The 19,772-nt window shown below is 51.7% G+C and overlaps 1 protein-coding gene across 1 annotated transcript in view; it reads left to right on the top strand.

The window, feature by feature from the left end:
* LOC105696688 (acetylcholinesterase) overlaps positions 1-14,528 on the top strand; it is a 37,307-nt gene extending 22,779 nt beyond the window's left edge. Inside the window, exons 3-9 of the mRNA XM_012419366.1 lie at positions 2,017-2,364; positions 2,563-2,793; positions 3,100-3,391; positions 3,982-4,617; positions 4,699-4,860; positions 5,014-5,189; positions 14,291-14,528. Of these exons, the coding sequence (XP_012274789.1) occupies positions 2,028-2,364; positions 2,563-2,793; positions 3,100-3,391; positions 3,982-4,617; positions 4,699-4,860; positions 5,014-5,189; positions 14,291-14,445 (1,989 nt within the window). The 5' untranslated portion in view covers positions 2,017-2,027 and the 3' untranslated portion in view covers positions 14,446-14,528. The remainder of the gene's footprint in view (positions 1-2,016; positions 2,365-2,562; positions 2,794-3,099; positions 3,392-3,981; positions 4,618-4,698; positions 4,861-5,013; positions 5,190-14,290) is intronic.
* The last annotated feature ends 5,244 nt before the right edge of the window (positions 14,529-19,772 follow it).

Raw genomic sequence — 19,772 nt, 5'->3', positions numbered from 1 at the left:
TTCAGGATCCAGGGGAATCGGGTCCCACCTGATCCTGCCTCCTGATTGGTCCAGAGGAGCAAGTGTGCTCAAAGGATGCTGGACCCTGATGAAAAAATAAAGCAACCGCTTTCTTGCATTTCCCTATCATTTTTATTTTTTTTAAGTACATGATGTGGATCGTAAGGAATTAACAAAGGAAAAATAAAGGGGTTGTTTTCTCGATTTTCTCCCCCCCTCTCTCTTTTTTTTTGTAGATAGATGACCCTGCTCCCTAACCGGTGCGCTTCTAATCGGTGTCCAGGAAGCGCTTCCGGCTGTACTGCCGCTTCAAGGGGATTTATCGTTACCTGGAGCGTTACCGGGACAATTTAATTGCACGTGCAGTAACGGTCCTGTAATCGGATTAAGTGCACGCGGCTTAATTCGGAATACGCGCCGGCCGGGAAAATTGATTTCGGGGGCTATACAGAGCACCCTTTGTCTCTGGATCGGGTTTTTCTTTTTTTTTATGTCGCTCTTGCGGATTTATTGGGGAGGGGACTCTCTTTGCGCATCTTCCGTCGTTCTCGTGCATCCACGGGCACTGTGCTGCATTCCTGCAGGGCGTTGCGGTATCGCGGGTCGCATCGCCCCCTGTAAACGACGCAGCTCTGGCGAGGGTTTAGAATCCGTGAATTATCGTTATCGCGGCACCGCCGAATTACCTACGTCGGATCATCCGCAGTGCACCCCAGGCTTGTAACCGCCGGCGGAATTTCCCCGGGAGTTCCCGCCACCGCAATGACGACGCGGTCTCGTCGCGGTGCTTCCGCAGCCCTGGCGACCTTGTAAATAATTGCCCAATTGCAGGCACCCTAGTTCAGCCCCGACACCCGGGAAATTCCGAGGGACGCTTCGGGCCCAGGGAATTAATAAATAAATGTTCTCACCCCTTGGAAGAGATGGGAAATGAAAATAATAATAGAAGTAATAATAATACCAACTCGAGACTCGTCGCGGAGGGACTTTTTTCCGCGTTTCCTTGGTCTCCTCGCGAAGTTCAGTTCCCGATGAAGGGTACTCCCGGATCCCTAATTTGGGTTATTAAAGGGAAATAAAATAAGTATCCTCGGGAACTCGGCGGGGAGCTTTCGTCGCTCTTTTCGCCTCCTTGGGAAACTAATCAGTTTCGAGGGACGTCAGTTCCGCGCCGTTTCAACGCAGCTCGCGGATGGCTTTTGTCCCGATTTGGCAGAATCGAGCTCGCGGCCCGTTCGCCCGGGGGAAAATGTTTTCCGCGGAAATGTCGGGGTTATGAGAATTCCTTTTGCCCCGCGGAGGGCGGAATTCCGCGACGCGTATACGATCAACGGCGGCGTTTCCGCGACGAGAACTCCCCGAGCTCTGCCCCTCCTCACCCTGGCCCGTAATAAGGGAATATTTTCCGAGGGGATTGCGAGGTTATGAAAATTCCGCGTGCCCGCAGCCCCGGAATTCCCGTACTTCATGACGCGTAAGGACGTGTGCACGTCGCACGGCAACGTATGCGTAATAATCCGCAGGCATTGCGCCTGATGAAAAGCCGAGCGGGCCTCCCGGCTTTATTACGTTTAAACAGTTTCGGAGTCTATGCGAAGTGCGCCGGCATTTTCGAGGCTTTCCCTGCCTCTTAACTCTTTGCCGGAACTCAGGTTTTCCCGACAAAATTGAGAGTCCTTCCTGACTTCCCCGGAATTCTTTTAAGTACCATTCTCGCTCCAGAGCCGAAGAACATTATTCCCAAAAATCATCTTCTCTTCTAATAACTCTTATAAAATTCTTCCCGGCGAAAAAAACTCAGGTGGTTGGAAATACTTTCAAGTGTTCACGTAGAAAAAAGGAAATGGTCCCAAAGGAGAATTCCCGTTGGAAAGATTGAAAAATTTGGAAAAGAGGAGTTTCCAGGGAGGAGGAATCTTAAGGGTCGAAGGGGAGGTGGCATTTAAATTCTAGATTTTTGTCTCCTGGGTGGAAATTAATCTTTTTGTGGAGTTGATATATTTTCTGCTGTCCCAGGAGAGGACATCATGTCAAGGAGTCGAGGTGTCAGGCTCGCCTCGAAGGTAGAAACGGCGCTGGTCCTGAGCTCGGTGCTCGTCCTGTGCTGCGAGCTGGGGAGGTGCACCCCCTCTCATAGAGGTAGACACCACGCCGAGTTACCCCACGAGGAGGCGAAGGACTCGAAAAATTTGCACAGTCCATACGAGGACCTTCCCAGGCCCGAGCCCTTGGGCGCGAGTCCTGGGGAGGACCCCCTGGTGGTGCAGACGAGGAAGGGTAAGGTCATGGGGATGACTCTGACGGCCACCACGGGGAAGGAGGTCGACGCGTGGTTCAGCATCCCCTACGCCCAGAAGCCCCTGGGTAAGGTCCCTAACCTTCTCGTAATGTTTCCATATTTTTAACGCACAATGTATATATTATAAATATTAAAAAAAAAATTTTTTCTTCCTGGAGAATTCTTGAAAATACATAGAAATTAAGGTGGGCCCCGTCGAGGTGTACCGCAGAGGTTAGAATCGACTCTTGATACGGTTTTAATTTTTTTCCCGGTCCTTCCAGGTTCCCTCAGGTTCCGACATCCACGACCGGCAGAGCACTGGACCGGAATCCTGAACGCGACGACCTTGCCCAACAGTTGCGTGCAAATCCTGGACACGGTCTTCGGGGACTTCTCCGGGGCCACCATGTGGAACCCGAACACCCCCTTGAACGAGGACTGCCTCTACGTGAACGTCGTCGCCCCGAAACCCAGGCCGACCAACGCCGCTGTCATGGTATGGATATTCGGTGGTGAGTTATCACTGGGGATTACCTATCAAAGACGTTAAACACCTCCCGGAGGTCGACGAGGTGGCCCCTGCGACCTGGAAGTAAAGTCAGTAAGAATTGGGCAGGTAAATCAGGATCGATGCTATTGGAAGATCGGTGAATCGGATGACTAAAATCGGTCCCAGGAATACGTTTATTAAATTTCCGCGACTTTGTCCATCGACAGTCAGAGAATAAGGTCGGAGGGGCGCACTTCGGCGAGGCCAAGGTAGACCCGTGGGAGTCGTAACCACGCCGGATGACGAGATCTCCTGGGAACGATTCCAGGTGGGTTCTACTCGGGATCCGCCACCTTGGACGTCTACGATCACAGAACCCTCGTCTCGGAGGAGAACGTGATCCTGGTCTCGATGCAATACCGCGTGGCTAGTCTCGGTTTCCTGTATTTCGGGACCCCGGACGTCCCGGGGAACGCCGGCCTCTTCGACCAGATGATGGCTCTTCAGTGGGTCAGAGACAACATCGCCGCCTTCGGGGGGAACCCTGACAACGTCACCCTCTTCGGGGAGAGTGCCGGGGCGGTCTCGGTCTCCCTCCACCTGCTGTCACCCTTGTCCAGGTGAGAACGGACACTGGGCCTGAAGTCAGGAGACCGGAGGTCCGAGTCCTCGATGGAAGAACTCCTGGCCACCCTGATAAAAATAATGTCAGGAACGTTAAACATTTTTTCCACACCCCGGGATGTGGAAAACGGGGATCTAGGAATACCCACCGAGAGTTCGATCCATCGCGAACAAAGGCGGGTTTCTCTCGATTCAATTTCCATCTGGAGCACTAACCCGGCTCAGGGCCCTACCGGGCGACGCGGAAGTTCGCGGAACTTGCGGCAACTCGGAGCTCTTGAGAAGTTTCTTTCCAATTACACGCAATTCCGCGAAACTTTAAGCAACTTGTTTACGAATCTTCCCCTTCGGCTCCGGCGGGAACCAGTTGGCAGGGAGCCGCAGGCATTCGCGAGGTCCGAACTTCCAACTCCGAGTGTTGGGACGATAAGAAGGTCGAGACGAGCCGTCGTCCCCGGGAATTAATTTCATCCGGCTGTGAGTGGTTCTCTACGGGGAAGAATAATTAAAGGGAACCCGCGTCATGGAGGTGGAATAGGGATTTTGGATCCACCCGATGGCGTCATCACGATGTCCGTGATTTCAGGCACCTCTTCCACCAAGCGATCATGCAGTCCGGCTCGCCAACGGCACCCTGGGCGATCATCTCCCGAGAGGAGTCGATCATGAGGGGCATCCGGCTGGCCGAGGCCGTGAACTGTCCCCACGACATCAACAACCTGCGGGAGATGATCGACTGTCTCCTAGTAAAGAATCCGGTGGACCTGGTGAACGGGGAGTGGGGCACGCTGGGGATCTGCGAGTTCCCCTTCGTGCCCGTCATAGACGGCGCCTTCCTGGACGAGACGCCGCAGAGATCCTTGGCCACCGCCTCCTTCAAGAAGGCCAACATCCTGATGGGCTCCAACACCGAGGAGGGCTTTTACTTCATCATCTACTACCTCACCGAGCTCTTCCGCATAGACGGCACCGAGGACGTCAAGGTCTCCAGGGAAGACTTCCTGACCGCCGTCACCGAGCTCAACCCTTACGTCAACCAGATCGCCAGACACGCCATCATCTACGAGTACACCGACTGGCTCAGACCGGACGACCCCCACGTCAACAGGGACGCCCTCGACAAGATCGTCGGCGACTATCAGTTCACCTGCAACGTCAATGAGTTCGCCGACCGATACGCCGATACCGGGAACACGGTCTACATGTACTACTATAAGCACAGGTATGGACGTTGAAGAGACGTTTTTTAGCCGAAAAAGTCATCTTCAGGCGCGAGGAGGGATGACTCCTGATGCTCTTCCAGGTCGGCGAATAACCCCTGGCCCAGGTGGACGGGAGTCATGCACGCCGATGAGATCAGCTACATCTTCGGGGAGCCCTTGGACGCCTCGAAGAGGTACACGCACGAGGAGGTCCACCTGTCCAAGAGGATGATGCGGTACTGGGCGAACTTCGCCAAGACGGGGTATGCTCCTGGAGGAACGTCCGAGTGCCGTCCTAGAAGGAATATCCCGAAGTCGAGCCTTTCCCTGAAATCTGTCCAATGATCATCCATCATTATTCGCGGAGTCGCCGATTTTTAACCCAGGGTAACGAGAGGTTTTCCACGTTTTCGCAGGAACCCGAACATGGGGGATGACGGCTCCTGGACGAAGACCTTCTGGCCGGAGCACTCGGCGTCCAAGAAGGAGTACCTGACCCTGGACACGAACACGACGGAGATCGGTCATGGTCCTCGAGTGAGGCAGTGCGCCTTCTGGAAGAAGTACCTACCTCAGCTGCTGAGTGCGACGAGTGAGTACAACCTCGTTTCGTTATACAAATCCCTTGGACCCCTTCCTCGGGAAAACATCCGAAATTGGGAGAAGAGGATCCTATAAAAAAGATCCTAGATTATCCTCACCTTGCCAATACTCCTTGACTCTTGATAGGCGAATCCGTGTCGAAGCAGGCTAGCCAGGACCTCTTGCGGATGCTGCGGAGGATTACCGAAAATCGATTTTTCGAGGTGAATTCCTGCTCTTGGTGGTAGCCTAAGGTTCGCTCGGATCGTCGCCGAGTGACACCTGTTGATCCGGAATGGCAGTCCATTGGCGGAAGTGGAACCTTTCTCGAGAGCGATCGAAATGTTTCGCGAGCTGCCGAGGAGCCTCGGCAGGTCGCGGCTCTGAAAAGTGGAGGAGCCGATCTCCGAGGTAAAAAGCTGCAGGATGATTAACGTCCTCCAGAAGCTCCTTCGCTCGAATGGGTCCCGTTGAATCCCGGTGAATCCCTTTGACCGCTCCTCAGGGTTGAAGGAACGTCTGGCCGCACCCAGGCTCAGCCTCCCGTTTAACGTCGTTAAAGTCAGGGTCGAACGTCGCCCATTGTCGGGTTTTCGCCTCCCCTATAAATAGGAAAACCCCTTTCCCACCTGAATGCCATATAATTAACAGCAATTACTCATACCTTCCACAGAGACAAAAGAAATTCATTTCCGACTTCAAGGAGAACTGTTGATTGCCCCAGGTGCACTCATGCCCGATTTTCATATCTCACTTACACTCCTCCCTGTCATTTTTAATTACCCAGGTACCAGTTCGGGGAACGAATTTATATCCTTGTATATTTTACTACGATGGGTTTTGTTTAATCGCGACGACAGGGAATTATCCGAAAATTGGGATAGGCTGCACTTTGACAAGTTTCAGTCCGTATTGGCCGGTTATAATTATTTCCTCGGGAAGGAGTGAATCCTGGCAGGCTCTCCGGGTGTATAAAGGACCTCGTATACAAACGCGAGTGGCTGGGCGAAGAAAGGGGCCGGAAAAGTTATTCGTCTCTCGACGGCGCCGAACTCGAAGTACGTTTCCAGAGGATCATCCGGGCGTAAAGGTACGGGGGAGGTGGTCCGCACTTTTGTTGCGCACTCGGGACTCCTTTCCACCGAGAGATCCCGCAAAGTCGAAAGGGTCGTGCCTTCCGTCATTATTCGTTTGGGTAATGAGAACTTTAACGAGACTCGCCTGGCCGGTTCGATTCGAGCAGAGGAAAGCCGCGTTGAAAGAGCTTTGGCTCTGCAGGTTCCTACCTCGCCGACCTCCACCCTAGCTCCTTAGACCCTTCGCGAAGGTCCTGGAAGACCGGAGGTAAAGAAAGAAAAATCGAAGAAAATTCTCAGGACCTCCCCTGGGATTTTGCCTATATCTTTCCACCCTCTAAAAAGTGCTCCAACGCTTATCATTCTTCGTGCGATCTTCGTTTCCGAGGGTATAGATCCCCTCACCCGGAATTTCGGTTACGGAAACGTCGCCTCTTATCGGGGGAAATTATTATCTCCCCCCGGAAATGGGAATTCCACCCCGAGGCAGGGAGACGTCATCGAGGGAAGACGGTCTCGAGGCATTTATTTGACTCGCACAAATGAAGCCGCAAGTGGGCCGGATAAAAAAGTATCATCAACGCGATTATTCCCGACCTTTCGGGGAGGCTTTTAAGGCCGCCCCTTCAAAGGGGTGGATTTTTGTTTCAGCCAAAGTCGAGGCAGAAAACGAGAGCCTTTCCGAGCCGCGGGGAACGCGGGGCGTTATTTAATGCGCCGGTGGCCGGAGACTGTCTCGTTAGGGAAATTTAAGGAAAGAGAGGAAACGACGTTTTTTATACCCCGGGCATCGCGGGCTCGCGTGTCGCGTGTCGCCCGAGAGAGGAGAAAAAGGAGCGAAGGGAAAGAAGTAGCGAAAAGGACCTCGCCTTCGCGCTTCCGAGGTGGAAAAAAAAACAGGGGGGAGAAAAAGAAATAAGAGCCGAGACTTTGTCTCCGAGCTGCGTCGCGCCTCGCTTTTCTTCCCCTTAACCCGTCCCACCCCTTTGCATCGCGCATGCAACATTCGCCCCCAAATTGCCCCTTCAAAGCCTCCCTCCGAGATTTAACGACCGAAGCGTTCCGCGAGAATTGTCAAGAGAATTCCTCCCCGAAGAGACGCCTAACCTGCTCATTAATTCCGCATTGAAATGTATTCTTTTGACAAGATTTCCAGGGGGTGGAGTAGGGAAACGAGGGCAATGCGAGACCACTCGGTGAGGTCCCATCGATAGGAAATATCAATGGAATAACGACAGGGATGAAATATGGCCGCGGCCTGTTGGGGGGTGCAATATGACTGGAAATGGAAAACTCCACCCAGGGGGTGAAGAATGTCCTCCGCGTACTCGATTTCCTTTAGCGATACCAAGAAGGGCCGTTTCTCTCCCGGGGGTAACCGCGTTCGACGAGTGCAACGAAGGTTACGGGGATGCTGGGGATGAAATACGAGGTCTCCTCGATCTCGGGGGAAAAAGAGCGATTCCCGGCTAGCCGGGATATACAATGGATATTATTTCTCGAGGAGCGACGCCCGCCACAGCGATTTTTCCCGGCATTGTCATTTTTATCCCGCTCTCGGCTTTGATTTCTCTAAAAGGGACGCGCGACGCCCATCTACTACTTGCTTTCCACGGTAACATTTCCAGGCGATTTTTTTTTTTTTTTTTCGGCAATTGTGGTCGTTTCCGATGCAAGGATGCGATAGAACTCCTGAAAAGAATCTGGGGAAAAAATCAGGGGTAGGTTCGAAGCCTCGGAAATCGTATCTCTGCCCTCTTAGGAGTCGGGGGAAGCTCGGAAGGGAGATCGAGACAGCCCTCGATGTTTCTTTATTTTTTTATATCGGAGAAGAAATGATTTTCCGGAGCGAAGGGATGAATTCTCCCGACTCGTCTTCGCGTGGGTGTCCGCACGTGTAGTTTAGGGTGGGCGACGACATCCGCGAGGGTGCGAACGCGGAGACAGCAGGGGCGACTTCCCTCTTTCAGGGATTATCCAGGCCTCTCCAGGACCCGGTGGGGTCGAAATTATATTTCGAGGAGCTCTAACGACCCCACTGTAGTACCCTCTTCCTCCCCCGCAGGCCCCGGATGTCCAGGATTTTCGGATCCTTCGCCCTCGCCAAGAGGGTGACGAGCTCGATCGAACCTCCCCATACAACCTTTACGTCCATTTTCACCTACCCTCGTCGCTGGTGAATTTTTCCTACCCATCGACTCCTCGTATCTAGATTTAATGAGCTCTGACCGGAACCCGAGTTCATTTATTAACCCCCGAATTAATATATTAAACCCGATAGTCCCAGTGGATGTATCGCCCTCGTTAACCCCTTCGTCCTTGTCACCTGTTAACTGGAGTGACGGAGATACCTCATTCCGTAAATTGCGAAAAAGTCCCGAGAGTCGATCAAGGAGGAGAAACTACGGAATCGCCGTGCCTCCTCGACAAGGAGGTCGACGAGGAGTCGCGGGGGGTGTCCGTCTCGAAATCAATGGCTGACGAAGAAACGCGATGTTTTGGCGAGGTGCCACCTGCCCCTAAGCCAGATGCAGGAACCTCTCTCGATTAATGGCCGCCTTAAAGTCAATGGGACGCGAAATTGCTTTTCTTGCGACTATCTTGCGAGGATAGCCGGCAACGCCATGCCGGATCCTCGCGAGACCGCGACTGCATTATGCATAAGTAACTGCATAGAAGGACCCATTATAAAGAGTTATTCGGGTGCTAAAGAAGACATCGGTTTACATTCCAAAAATCGGGCGATATCGTCGAACTCTTCGAATACGGTGGAATATTTCGGAGCATGTTGGAGTTTTCCTTCGAGACATCTTGCCACTTTTCGTAACTTATTTTATTTTTTTTTTTTTACATTCTCTCGCCACCAAGGAGATCTCCCCGTCATTTTCCATCGTAATGACCCTGTAACATGGCCGCTGGTTGACGAAGACCCTGACAGACCATGCGAGTGAGCATGTCTAAGGAACGTTTACCGCCGCGTGTAATCGACACGAGTCGCCGATCACACGCACCTGCGAGTACCTGGTGGCGCGATGTGCACGATGTGCACGAGGTGCACGACACGGACAGCATGCACATAGGGTGCACCGCCTCTGGAGAAATCAGTGAATCTTTTTACCACACACACACTTCCACGTGAATTTTCAATACCTTTGCAGATATTTTCCATGAAAGTGGCGATCGAAGGGTACGTCATCACAGGGTACATTTTTCTTCGGTTTTCATTCCGGGTGGGGGATGTTTCTAGTTTTAATATAGAAACACACGTACTGGAGGGTGTCGGAGAAGTATTGCGACATTTTTACCAGTTCAGGGGTGCGGAATTGTTTGGAAAGCGCGAGACCAGACGCGAGAGGGACACAGGATGCTGCACAGAGACGAAAGGGTTGAGACCCGGTCTCGCAGCCTCCTGCAGGGTTAAAAATAAAAGCCCCACCCCGCCTCGCCCTCGACCTCCCCAGTGTCCGTCCTCGCCCCGAAGCATCCAGCTCGTTCGCCTCCCTTAATTTCCTGCACTATTCCCCGTTTCCCTCAATTTTTCCCCACACCCCTCCACCCCGTCGATGTCTCTCTCCTCCCCATAACTCTACGCAAACCCTGTGGAAATATCTTCCACGCATCTTCCCCGTAAATCTCGAGATTTTAATTTCACCTCGGACCCGCCGAGTGGAGGCAGTTCGGGAGGGCATGCACCGGGGATTCCGCGACCTGATCGAACTTCGGATGCGGTTAACGTCGTCCGTATGCGGCGAACGTCGACGTGACGTCAGCAAACGGCGCAACGTGGACGTATCGACTGATAGCGAAAGCGCCGGGACGAGCTGACGCAGGAATTGGGGAGGAAACTGATTTAACCATTGAACGTGCCCTTTAAATATCAAAGAGACTCGATGGATGTTTTCGAGTACCTAAAAATATTTATTAACACTTTTATTATTTTTTCTTTTTTTTTTTCTTGCGGTCCCATAGCTCGGGCCTCCTGGCGTCGGCCGTTACTCGGGCGACGTCGACGTCAACGCCTGGACGTGGCTCGACGTAACGGCGTCACGCCGTCCGGGTAACTAGGTTACGACGTAGACGTCGCGAGTCGTTGGATCCGGCTTTATCCCGTGACGTCAGTCGGTAAAGCAAGCCTATCCGGAGGGATAACACCCTCGGGTGCCCTGGAGGCCCCTGCACCTTGTCGCCCTGCTCGGCGCGGGCTCGAGGGCACCTACAGGTGCACCCTCGCCGAGGTATTACCTAGTGTATGCGTAGGGGGTGGGTGGGGGGTACGCAGAGTACGCTGCTCCACCTGGAGGGGACCTGGAGGGGACCTGGAGGGGTCCTGGAGGGTACCTAACCTGTACCGCATAGAGAGGTACCGCGCACTCGGGCCGTGGCTGACAATGAGCACATCGCCCGCGGGCTCCGCGATGTGCAGGGGCTTAGTCAAATTAATTAAACGCCGTCCCTCGTCGACGTCGATGCGAACGACGCGTCCAAACCCTGACGCGTTCTCGGCTCGAAACCCGGGTTTACTAAAAACTTCCCCCGGGATACTGAATTATTCCTGAGGACTTCATCCGCCCCAGGGATTTAATTAATTTAGTAAATTTTCATTAATCAAGAAAAGAGCTTAGCGGCAAATATGTAAGTACCAGCGCTTAAAGGGGTTAGCAGCGTTATCAAGATACTCGGTAGAGCTTCGAGCCAGATACATTTATTAAGAGGCTCTTGGTCGATGTTCAGGTGATAGACTTAGGGGGTGAATTTTATCTCTCGAGCTTAAAGCGGAGGAATTTTGGGCTTGACTTCGGTGCTCGAAATAGGGACTTTCCTGGAGGAGGCCGTCGAGGGGAAGGCTAGTAGTCGTAGGGTGGGCACGACAACCGCATCGAGCCGCATCGAGCTGCAACCCCGGTGGGTACGAATGCATCATTTTCCGGGCAATCTGAGCCATTGTGAAACGTGGCGGGCAAACAAATGGCCACCAAACGGCCCCGACCCCTTTCCGCTCTGGAAAGAGGCCTCCATCTTGTCCCCGGGACATCCGGACCTCCGCACTTCCGCCGGGCCTTGGACACCCTCGAAAGGGCCGAGTCAATGGGGGAGCCATTTTCCCCCAACGTTGCGGACCATTTTCCTTGCCTCCTCCCTCGGCACGGGAAGTCCGGCCCTCGTCGAGAGATCCGAAAAAACAAAGAGGCCAGACGTCGAAACTCGGCGACTCCTCTTTGACTTCCTCCCCTCACCTGCCTCCAGGTGTAATCACCCCTCGAAAATCGAAAACCGTGGAATCGATCCTTCCTCCTGATTCACGACTCGCGATAACCCCGTCTCTACTCCCATATTTCACCCCCTTCGTTGCAACGACGCGTCGCCTCGTCGGGCGTCTCGCCCCTAACTCCGGTTAACGAACGTCGTTTAACGGCGCCGTTAAATCCCGCCGCCATTAAAACCGGCCGCCGTTAAATCATCGACCCATCATCGATCGGCGCGGAATTTCCGCCCGGTGGAAAAACCAGGCGAAAATTGAGGGGAAAGCTCGCGAGCTCGTTTAACGGCGCCCTTTGAAGTCCAGGCGTAAACCTGGCCGGAGGCTTCGCAGGGGGTGGAGGGTGGAACTTGGTGCCCACTAAAAACTCCTTGGTACCCGCTAGCTCGGTGTTTGCCGTTAGACCCGCCGGGTACAAAGCGGAAGTTACTCGCGCCGATGGACCCCCGCGAAGTGGAGGGGGCGATCGAGTTACTTCCGATGTGCCGGAACTTCCGTTTATCTGACCGCGAGCCCTCCGGAGGAGGATCCGAGGGGTGGCCGCGCGACCGGAAGGGTCGGACACGAGAAATCCCGGAGGAAAGGGTCCCACCCCCGAATCGACACCGAGGGAAGTTATTAGACCACCCCCGAGACCGTTGCCCGAGTTTGCCGAGTTTATTACGGGGTTTGCTTATTTACGTCCCGGATACTACTTCCGCCGGTCGAAGAGCGTTGCCTAACGGAGTCTTGGTAAGAAATGTAAGAAATTGCGGGAAATATAGGGCACCCCCTTGGCCCTTCCCCAGGAGGGAACGACCATCCGCAAGGGTGGCTTCCGAATTCGAGGGCCACCCTGGAGGACCCTACTTTCTTCGGTGATTCGTCGGAGCGAAAGACCTTCTTCCAGTTTTCTCGAGCAGGGGCGGTCGCGGGGGGTGCATTTCGGGGGTAACCGAGTGCACCGAAATGCAACTTCGCCGCTCGACTTCCCTCGTAAAACCCGCACCCAGATGCACGCCGACGGTCCACGGTCCATGGCCAGACCTCCCCTTGGAGGAGGCACCCTCTTCCCTGTTTTAGGGGAGGGTTTCGTTTTCCAAAGGACAAAGACGGGGAGAATTAAACCTCCCTTATCGCGGGGAGTCGCTCGTGGATCTCCATTTGGTACCAAAATGACGGTACCAAAATCGCGGGACCAAAGTGTGGCCGCGATCCTTCCTGTTCTTTAATTTGTTTGCACCCCTCCCTCTCTCTCTGCGTCGCGTTTTGCATTTCCCTCCCCCGAGTGGCCTCGTTCCAGGTACTTCCGCCAGGGTGAGGGTTTTATCGCGGCTCGCCCCGCGGAAACAAGGAACGAGACACCGATAAAGCTCGGGGCCGTCTGGTCAGGGGCGAGGATCGGAGGATCGGAGGATCAGGGCTGGGAGCAGGGTGCAGGGGGATCGCGCTGCGCAGGAGACAGGGCAAGGGGGTGGGACTCTGCCCGCGCCCGGCAGGGTGGATCGATGCCGCGGCAACACGTCGCTGCACATCGCGGTACTAAGCGGCACTAAGCGCCAAATCGCGAACGTGCCGATCCGCAGGAATTCTTCGACTTCGTCTCTTCGCGGAGATCGATGGCGTCGAAACTTCGCGCCGATTTTCTGGCTCCTCTTTCGAGCGATTCCTTCATCCCTTTCTAACGATTCCTTCAGCTCGTCGTTTCGCGCCGATTTCCTGAACTCGAGTCATCTCGGCAAATTTTTCCTTTCATCCCTTCGGGGAAATTTCTTAGATTCATCCCTTCACGGGAATTTCTAAAGTTCATCTCTTTACGGTGGATTTTCAGGTTCATCCCTTGATGGGAATTTCTTGAGTTCATCTCTTCTCATCGGATTTTCAAGTCCACCCCTTCAAGGCGGATTTTCGGGTTTATCCCTTCTCTCCGTACGTGCTCGTGGGTTTTCTGAGGGAACTGGATGTTTCGATGCACCTTTTCGCGTTAAGCGGCACTATGTACCAAATCACGCTATGAAGATCAAGTTCGACCCCCAGCATCCCAATAAGACACAAGGAGATACAAAGTCAGACTCGAATATCGTAGCCAGAGGGTCTGAAAAACTAAGGCGAGCTTTAGTTTATTAAACGCACCCCGGTGTTGTCCATCGACGAAGGCGCCTTCGATAAATTCGAAAAGTAGGTCTCGTTCTTCCTGCTCTAAGGATTCCCTAGCCTCGGTCTTCGGATACGATACGTAGCGATAACGGTCATCCGAGGCGATATTTCGAGCGGGTGGATTTAAGGAGAGCGCGCCTTCGATATCTCTTTACTCGAATGCGCCTTAATATACATCCGAGTCTTTCTTCCGCGGGGAATTTAGCGTGGATCTTGTCGCGAAATACGAGGCGCAGGGGATCCCCTTGCCGAGGCGCAATAACGGGAGCAAAGCTTCCACGTCGAGGTACAACAAAGAGCGTCCCTATTTTTCCCTCCTTTCTCTCACCTACCCTCTTAACCCCCTAAATATAATCACTCACAAAATCAAACCCTCAATGGCACTACCACTTCCACATATAACCACAAAAAGTTCCGCAGAGCCGTATTATCTACGACGTCGTAAAAATCGGAAAGGGTAAGAAATTCTACCACACGGAACCAATCATTTTATTAAAGTATACAAATTTAATGTATATTTTTAACAGGGTAATTTGACGGACATTACGTATCTTCGGATGTGGCGGCAATGTCCGACGAGAAGGCAGTCACGTCCTTAGTTACTTAACCGTTATTAAATATGGCGTTACGATCTGGTTGCAGCGAAACTGGAGATGGCGCAGAAGGACTCTTGCAGCGGAGCGGGCAGGCGCTCCTCAGGGGTGGAGGAGCTGTTGGTAGGCCTGAGTCTGGGTCTGGCGTGGTGGCTGGTGGGGACGAGCCTTCCCGCCGAGTTCGAGGCCAGAGGTCCGGTCTAGTTTCGCCGGCGTCTCCTCTTGCCTCGACGGACCCGGCCGGCCTGACGCGCAGGACACCGGGGGAGGTCGGCCGACCAACCGGACATATCGCGCCTGCCGGCCCGGTCGGTACGGCAGATCGGCGCTCGAGCGCCGCGACTCGTCGCCTGTACATACCACGGGGGACCCTCGCGAGCGGCCCACCGCGCGCCTGTACATAACCTAGAAAACCGCGGACGCTTTCGCACCCGGCTGCTTACCGAGTACTTACTTCGCGATTCCTCGAACCGGCGCTCCGGGTTCAAAGTGTAAACGCGATCGGATTTGCCGGGTTTACGCGGAGTCTCCCCGTAACTCGGAGGGAGTTCACGTAAACGGCCACCAGAGGCGTCGGAGTCGCAACTCGCGCAGGTTCTCGGCGAGCCTGATTCCTAGTAACGCTTCGATCGCAACCTTTCGGGGGGAAGTATCTTCAGTTCGCCTTTTTTACTTCCGATCGGTTAAGAGGGGACCGTACACCGCGGTAGGTTCGCACGAAGAGTCGGGCTCCGTCTTGATTTCGTTGGAGGTTTGCTGTTACCACCAAGGAGGGACCGTTTACGGCCCTCGTATAGAGACCGGGATGAGACGAAACTCCAGTCCGACGTGGACCCGCTCGCGGAGGATGCACCCTACGTGCGATTAATAACGATTAATTACCGGCTACCGACGCTGTACCAAGCTACGAACTAGGGTGTACGACGCGACGGGGAGCTCGAGATTACCTAATGAATTAAGCATTACTAATGAGAGCCTACTAGTAAGCTTTATACTATTTATATATAAAAGTCGACTAATTACTAGAGACCGTAGAGTGATACCGTAAGAGTGCTACCTATAACGATAAGAGAGCATAACTCTATGGCGACGTGTCTCGGACGGGAATAGGGGGAAGAAGTTTAGCTGCCTTCTACGCGTTCTTTGGCGCGCGAGCTTCGTCGCAGCGCCACCGACTCCCTTGCGCGCCATCTGCCGGTCGGAGCGAGACCTAAACTGGACGGCGTTCCCTGCGCAGCCTAACCAGTCCTAACCAAACTGTGGACGCCTATCGGCGGGCCCTGTCGACCTTCTTATCGAGCTCTTCCACCGACTTCACCCGAGAGCCGACCCTCGCTCTCTGTCTCTTTTTTTCTCTCCTCCAATCGATCGTTCTACTCGAAGGACGATCGCGTACAAATCCCGCGGAGGGAATCGAAGCGCCACGGTGGCCTCGCCGACCACAATAGCGTCGACGGACGTCGCGTTTTTAATTTTTACCAGGCATAAAGATCACTTTTAAAGGATTCCGGAAAGAGTAGATATTTAATTGCGATTGCGTTGATCCTTTTCAATTTTATTGAGTTCTTTTTCATACGCTTTCGTTGGTCGACCACCGTATAAACGTCCATGGTAATCGATGGTGCAGTTCTTTTCGCCCGTCCAAGCCATTGCACCTCGGCGGGCACGAAACTCGAGGAGTTAGAGGGGAAACGCGAACGTCACGTCCAATTTGGGAAGTGGCCGGCGATAAATCAGAGCCGAGGCCAAATCGCCATTGTTTTTCTTGCGCGTCCCCAGGGAACGTCGGCCATGTCCCGGGGACCTCTCGCTCCGTTTCACCCTCTATTTTCTTTTTTGCTTTATTCTTTTCGGACATTACGTCCCCGGGACACGGCGGCTATTTGTTTCATATCACTTCCCCCGGACGCGTCCAGTTTTTTTTGTTTTTTTTTTTTTTTCAGTCCTCGAAGGGTGCCAAGGCGCGTGCTGAGCATCGTCGAATAAGCGCGAGACAGTATTTTTTTTTCCCTTGTTTTTTAATTTCTCATTAATTAATATTTATAAATACGGGTCCAATTGGCTGACTTCTCGACTTTTTGTTCACGTGGATAGTGGAGGGAAGTTTACTGAGCGATTGTTTGCCGACATTTGCGAATAGACGGGAAATCTCATCTCGGCGAGTGTGCGCTGCGACGAAATACGAGCGCGATAGGTCTAACGTTAATACAAAACTAACAAGTGCAGCTACGCATTAAGGAACCTTAGGCCTAAGAGTATCTACTCCTTGTTTCTAGTGTTTCTACCGTAGTACCGCTAAGTACAGAGACACGAAAGGTCGGCAACAAGGCGAACTAGCGAAAGCGAAAGTCTACCATTGTCGTGCGAAATTGCGCATCGTCTATACAAAAGTCCAAATCTTCAAAATCAGCAGGCTGAATAATTACGATATAATTTCGAGGGTACCGAAAAACTCCGCGTTCCTCGTGGAATAATCATGAACCTTTAGTTTTTATTAACAATTACTGACCAGCACGATTGTCGCACGACGAGGGTCGAGTCTGAAACCGTGATTTCTAACGAAGCACACAATAACGTAAAAACTAAGATTGAACTTTGGGAGCAAAGGATTGGCGTTGCGCGTACAGATAAGCAGTGCTAGGTAAATACAGTCTTAAGCTATAATATATATATAATAAATATAAATATATATATATAAATATATATATTAATTTAAGAATTATAGGAGGAGAGTGGACGGAGGCGAAGGAATGCTTAGCAGCCGAGTTTAAAAGGGGACGAGACCGGGAGATATATTAAGAGATCTATGCAAACAAAGGAGTAATGTTAAACAAAGTTTATCGAGTAAATATACTTAAAAGGAAAACCATGATGAAGTTAAACGAATAAATGAAAACTCGTCGTAAAGTTTCTTGCTGCCTTAAATACAACTACATATTATAACACGCGTATAACTCTATCGGTAGTGCGGTGTCGGCCATTGCTCGTAAAAGCCTCCTTAACCTTCTTCATTAGGAGCTAACGATCGCGTCTGCGAGCGAAATCGCTTTCGGTCGGTGACTACGTATGACTGGGATGAATCGTACAATTTATACGATCCTCGTGCCGGATTTACACGATTTGTAGGAACCCCGGCACTCTCATACGATATGTATGGCCGTATGTTTCGTACGAGGCGCACGGATCGTATGACTCGTACGGTTCATGCGACTTATGCGATTTGTATGGCTCATATGACTCATGGTACTCGCACGGTACATCCAGTCTCTCCTCTCTCTCTCTATCTCTCTCTCACTCTCCGCCTTCGTGCGCCCGAAATTCCCCGGTTTCTTGGGCTAAGCCGAGAATTATGGGAAATTCGAGGGCACGCACCGCCCTTCCTCTCATTCGAGCATCTCAAATCGCCTCGACCCTCTCATTCTGCAAAAGGAACGGGAAATCAGGACGAAGCCTTCGATCGACGAGCGTATCCGGTCTTCTTATTCGCGAGACACGTCCGCTGGCGAACGAGAAAATCGGAAAATGGAAAGAAAAAAAATAGGAAACGCCAAGAGCGACCGATCTTAAAGAGGGATTTAATAATATCCGGTCTTCTTATTCGCGAGACACGTCCGCTGGCGAACGAGAAAATCGGAAAATGGAAGGAAAAAAATAGAAAACGTCAAGAGCGATTTAACAATATCCGGTCTTCTTACTCGCGGGACACGTCCGCTGGCGAACGAGAAAATCGGAAAATGGAAGGAAAAAAAATAGAAAACGTAAAGGGCGACCGATCTTAAAGAGCGATTTGACAATAAGGCGACATGCCTCCTCGAAACCGATCGCGAGGCCGCCGCATAGAGGGGCGATAGCGATAGAGCGATACGACTTCGAATTAATCGACATTAATCACAATTAATTGTAAATCTCTAAAGGTCTAAACTAAAGCTAGCGCTCTCTCTCTCTCTCTCTCTCCCTCTCAGACATATCCTTAATATGGTGCAAATCGATACCTAGGTATTAACGATACTCATTGTCACGGTTACGTCGGGCGATCGTCTCTCATCGCGATCAATTTATTATTCCTGCACACGCCATTGTATCGCGATTGCGAATATACGTATTACGTTTTACGAGGATTATTATCGGTCATTATTGCAAAGAGCAAGAGGATATTATCTAAATCACGTTACTCACTGCGCATTGGATATTTAATGATAACATTATGTATGATACTTATACATATATATATTACGTTACATAATATATATATATTATACATATACGTTATACATATATAGTATGTATAGAGATAGACGGTAAATATGTGTTTGTACATACTTTATCTACGCTATTATGGCATACCGGGAGCGTCGTCGATTCGCGAATTCCCGGATTCGCGAATGGATTGGGCCGAAGTGTGTACAGAGTTATCAGTGACCGGTGGACGTGATTACGAGCAAGGGGTTACAGATTACACGGCTCTTCGGAAGTCCTTCTTCCTTTCAGATGCGAAAGCCTTCCTCCTTCAGTTGACGCGTTTCATTTTCATTCTCTAGCGGGCGAATTAATCGCATCTTGGACTTCTTCTGCCTTTTGTTATCCATCGATGATGGCGGAATTGGACGGGTTCCCATGATTTTTAAGGGCCCCCTTTTCTTTCTCGTGGTCTTCTTGGCACGAGAGGTTTCCATCGTCATCATCTTCGTCCACTTATCGGAATTGGAGCCTCGGCCCTCGAGATCTGAAGAATGGCTCCGGCTGGAATGCTTCCAGGGGAGACCATTCGTTCCTATTGATTTTCATTTCATATCCTGAAGCCATCCGACTGACCGAGTGGATATTAGGAGTCCGTCCTCGTCCCTCGGAGTCCATTTCATTGACCTCCCTTTTCGCTTTTAGCGTCCCTCCCTTCGGTGGTCCTTTCAGGAGCCCTTAGAAAATCCTCCACTTTTTTACTTGAGTCGCGACTACGAAATCCCCCGACGCTCCTCCAGGAGACGTTCCATGGAATAATTATATTTCTTTTTTTTTTTTCGTACATTTTGAAAAATCCATTGATAGCGGACTAGTAATGGTTGACATTTTGAAAACATGCAAAAATTGGAAAGGGGCTCTGGACAGGTATCGGTTAATTCTTTACCCCTTGACGGTGATTATCCCCGGGAAAAAACGGAAATCGCAGAACGAAAGGGTAGGAATTCATCGTTATTCCCTTCGGTGGTCCTTTCAGGAGACGTTCCGTGGAATAATTATATTTCTTTTTTTTTCGTACATTTTGAAAAATCCATTGATAGCGGACTAGTAATGGTTGACATTTTTAAAACACGCAAAAATTTGGAAGGGGCTCTGGACGGGTGCTGGTTAATTCTTTACCCCTTGCCGGTGATTATCCCCGGGAAAAAAACGGTGATCGCAGAACGAAAGGGTAGGAATTCATTGTTATTCCCTTCGGTGGTCCTTTCGGGAGCCCTTAGAAAATCCCCCACTTTTTTACTGGAGTCGCGACTAGGAAATCCCTCGGCGCTCCTCCAGGAGATGTTCCGTGGAAT

Source organism: Orussus abietinus, unplaced genomic scaffold (genome assembly GCF_000612105.2).
Source record: "Orussus abietinus isolate OABI.00-Male unplaced genomic scaffold, Oabi_2.0 scaffold23, whole genome shotgun sequence".
Classification (NCBI taxonomy): Eukaryota; Metazoa; Arthropoda; class Insecta; order Hymenoptera; family Orussidae; genus Orussus; species Orussus abietinus.
Note: the sequence above shows the minus strand (reverse complement) of the source record. Positions and strands in the feature narration are given on the sequence as shown.